This window comes from Pteropus alecto, unplaced genomic scaffold (assembly GCF_000325575.1).
Source record: "Pteropus alecto unplaced genomic scaffold, ASM32557v1 scaffold43, whole genome shotgun sequence".
NCBI lineage: Eukaryota > Metazoa > Chordata > Mammalia > Chiroptera > Pteropodidae > Pteropus > Pteropus alecto.
In genome coordinates, this window is record NW_006435764.1 from 4,189,458 (window position 1) to 4,191,433 (window position 1,976).

The window sequence follows — 1,976 nt, forward strand, 5'->3', positions numbered from 1 at the left end:
CCACCCCATCTCCCTTCCCCTCCAGGAAGGCCATCTGTAGGTCATGTGAGCCAGGCCTAGACTAGGGCCAGTATCATTATCCGGAGGTGTATTGAATTGAATTGAAATTAAGTCAGTTTCTAGGGAAGGACCAGGGAATTTGTATTTTAACAGGGCAAATTTGAGGATTATCCAAACCTCTAATGTCATCCAGGTCTTCATTAGATAATCGTCCCTCTTGCCGAACTGAAAGGGGGTAGGGAGGGAGGGGTCTTCCTCCAGAGGTGGGTGGGGCAGGGCTGGACTGTGGAGGGTCACTGAGACCCTGTGTGTTACTTTCCCACCCCCATCCTAGGCATCATCCATGCCCGGGCCCTAGTCAGAGAGTGCCTGGCAGAGACAGAGCGGAATGCCCGCACGTAACAGGACGCGCCTCTGCCTGGGAGTCTGGACCTTTCCTGGCCATTGCAGGGCACCTGCTTCTCCCTGGCCTTCGCCCCGACTTGCACTTCCTGTCCTGTGTCCCTTGGTGGGTGCCCTCCAGGAACCAGGGGTGGCTCTCACTCCAGTCGGCAGCACTGCGTGGGACCCCCGCAGTAGGTAGCAGCGAGGTCACTGTGAGTCCCACCCATGACCTGCCAGCAGTGTTGATCCGGCTGGAGCTCTCTCCTTTCTGTGGCCCCCACCACTCAGCACTTACCCAGGACTTCTCACCACTTTATTCCAGACCCCTTCTCCCCCAGGAGGGCCTCAGAAAGCCTGTCACCTCCCTGCCTTGTCTCCAGGCCATAGCCACTCTTTTCTGTGTGTCTTTTGCTAAACGTGCCCTTTTTGTATAAATAAAAGATAATTTGGAGTTGTTCTCTCAGCTCTTAGTCTTTATGAGTCTGGTACTTCTGCTAAGCCCAGGTGGGCCAGGAAGAAAGAGGGAAAGGTGCAGAGGGTGGGAGAGAGGCTGACTGAGTCTGGCCTGGCCCCCACTGGCCATTGACTTGGGGAGGAACCCTGCCCCTGTCAGCCCTCAGCCTTTCCAGCTGTAAGTGGTGGAGAGTTGAGCTCCGCCAGCTTAGAGCCCTGCCCTCCGCGTGGTGCCACCAGGGGGCAGCGCAGGGCCTTGGCCTCCTCCACAGCTGGAGGGCAATGTCACCGGTCTGGGCCTAGAGGGCTTTACTTCTGGATTAGCAGTGATGCTTGGCAGGATGGAAATGCCAGTTGGCTTAAGCCACGCCCTCACATGCCTTAGTTCTGATGGCCTCAACTGATTCAGCCCTGGAGGCTCTGAATACACGGGGTCTCTGACTCTTCAGAGAGAAGGGGTGCACCTCTGCTTCCCCCACCACCTCCCCACCTGTGAAGCAGAGCCAAGGGAAGAGGACTGGCTTCCAACATGGTGAGACTCAGCTAAGTGCTGCCGTCCACCATCCCGGCGCCTTTATGGGACTGGGTGTGGTCCCACAATCCCAGCCCTCAGGTGTCTCAGCCTTTTCCCAGCGTCTGGTGGCTGGTTGGCCAGACTTGTAGACCCGGAAGGTATCGGTGCGGCCCCACTGAGGGGCTGGTCCTAGGATTCTGAGTGACTGCAGCCTCTGCTTGGGTGTGTAGCTGAGTAACCCTAGAGGCCTGGGCGCTGGAACCCCAGCCCCATAGGTAGAGGCAAGTGAGAGACCAGCTTCTGGCCAGACTTTGCGGGGCAGGCATTTCCCCTACCCTGGGCCTCAGGTTCGAGGGGCTGGGGAGGACGGAGGTCAGACCCTGCTATATTTCCCTAGCACATAGGAGGACTGGGCTAGGGTGGAGATAGAAACCAAGAGTGCTTTGGGGATCCCGAAGAGCACAGAGGGAGTAAAAAGCACCAGCATTTGGAGAAACTCTTCCCCGGCTGCCTTGAGGAAGGAAGGCAGGGGCCGCCCTGCCCCGCTGCGGGCGGGGCTGCCCGGACCCCGCAGGGCTGGGGAGGGCCTGCCAAGCCCAGGAAGGGGGCGGGGCGGCCGCGGGGA

The 1,976-nt window shown here is 58.9% G+C and overlaps 1 protein-coding gene across 1 annotated transcript in view; it reads left to right on the forward strand.

Moving 5' to 3' along the window:
• The window catches only part of CDK2AP2 (cyclin dependent kinase 2 associated protein 2), a 2,634-nt gene extending 1,787 nt beyond the window's left edge, over positions 1-847 (forward strand). Inside the window, exon 4 of the mRNA XM_006911015.3 lies at positions 335-847. Within this exon, the coding sequence (XP_006911077.1) occupies positions 335-402 (68 nt within the window). The 3' untranslated portion in view covers positions 403-847. The remainder of the gene's footprint in view (positions 1-334) is intronic.
• Positions 848-1,976: the final 1,129 nt, after the last annotated feature.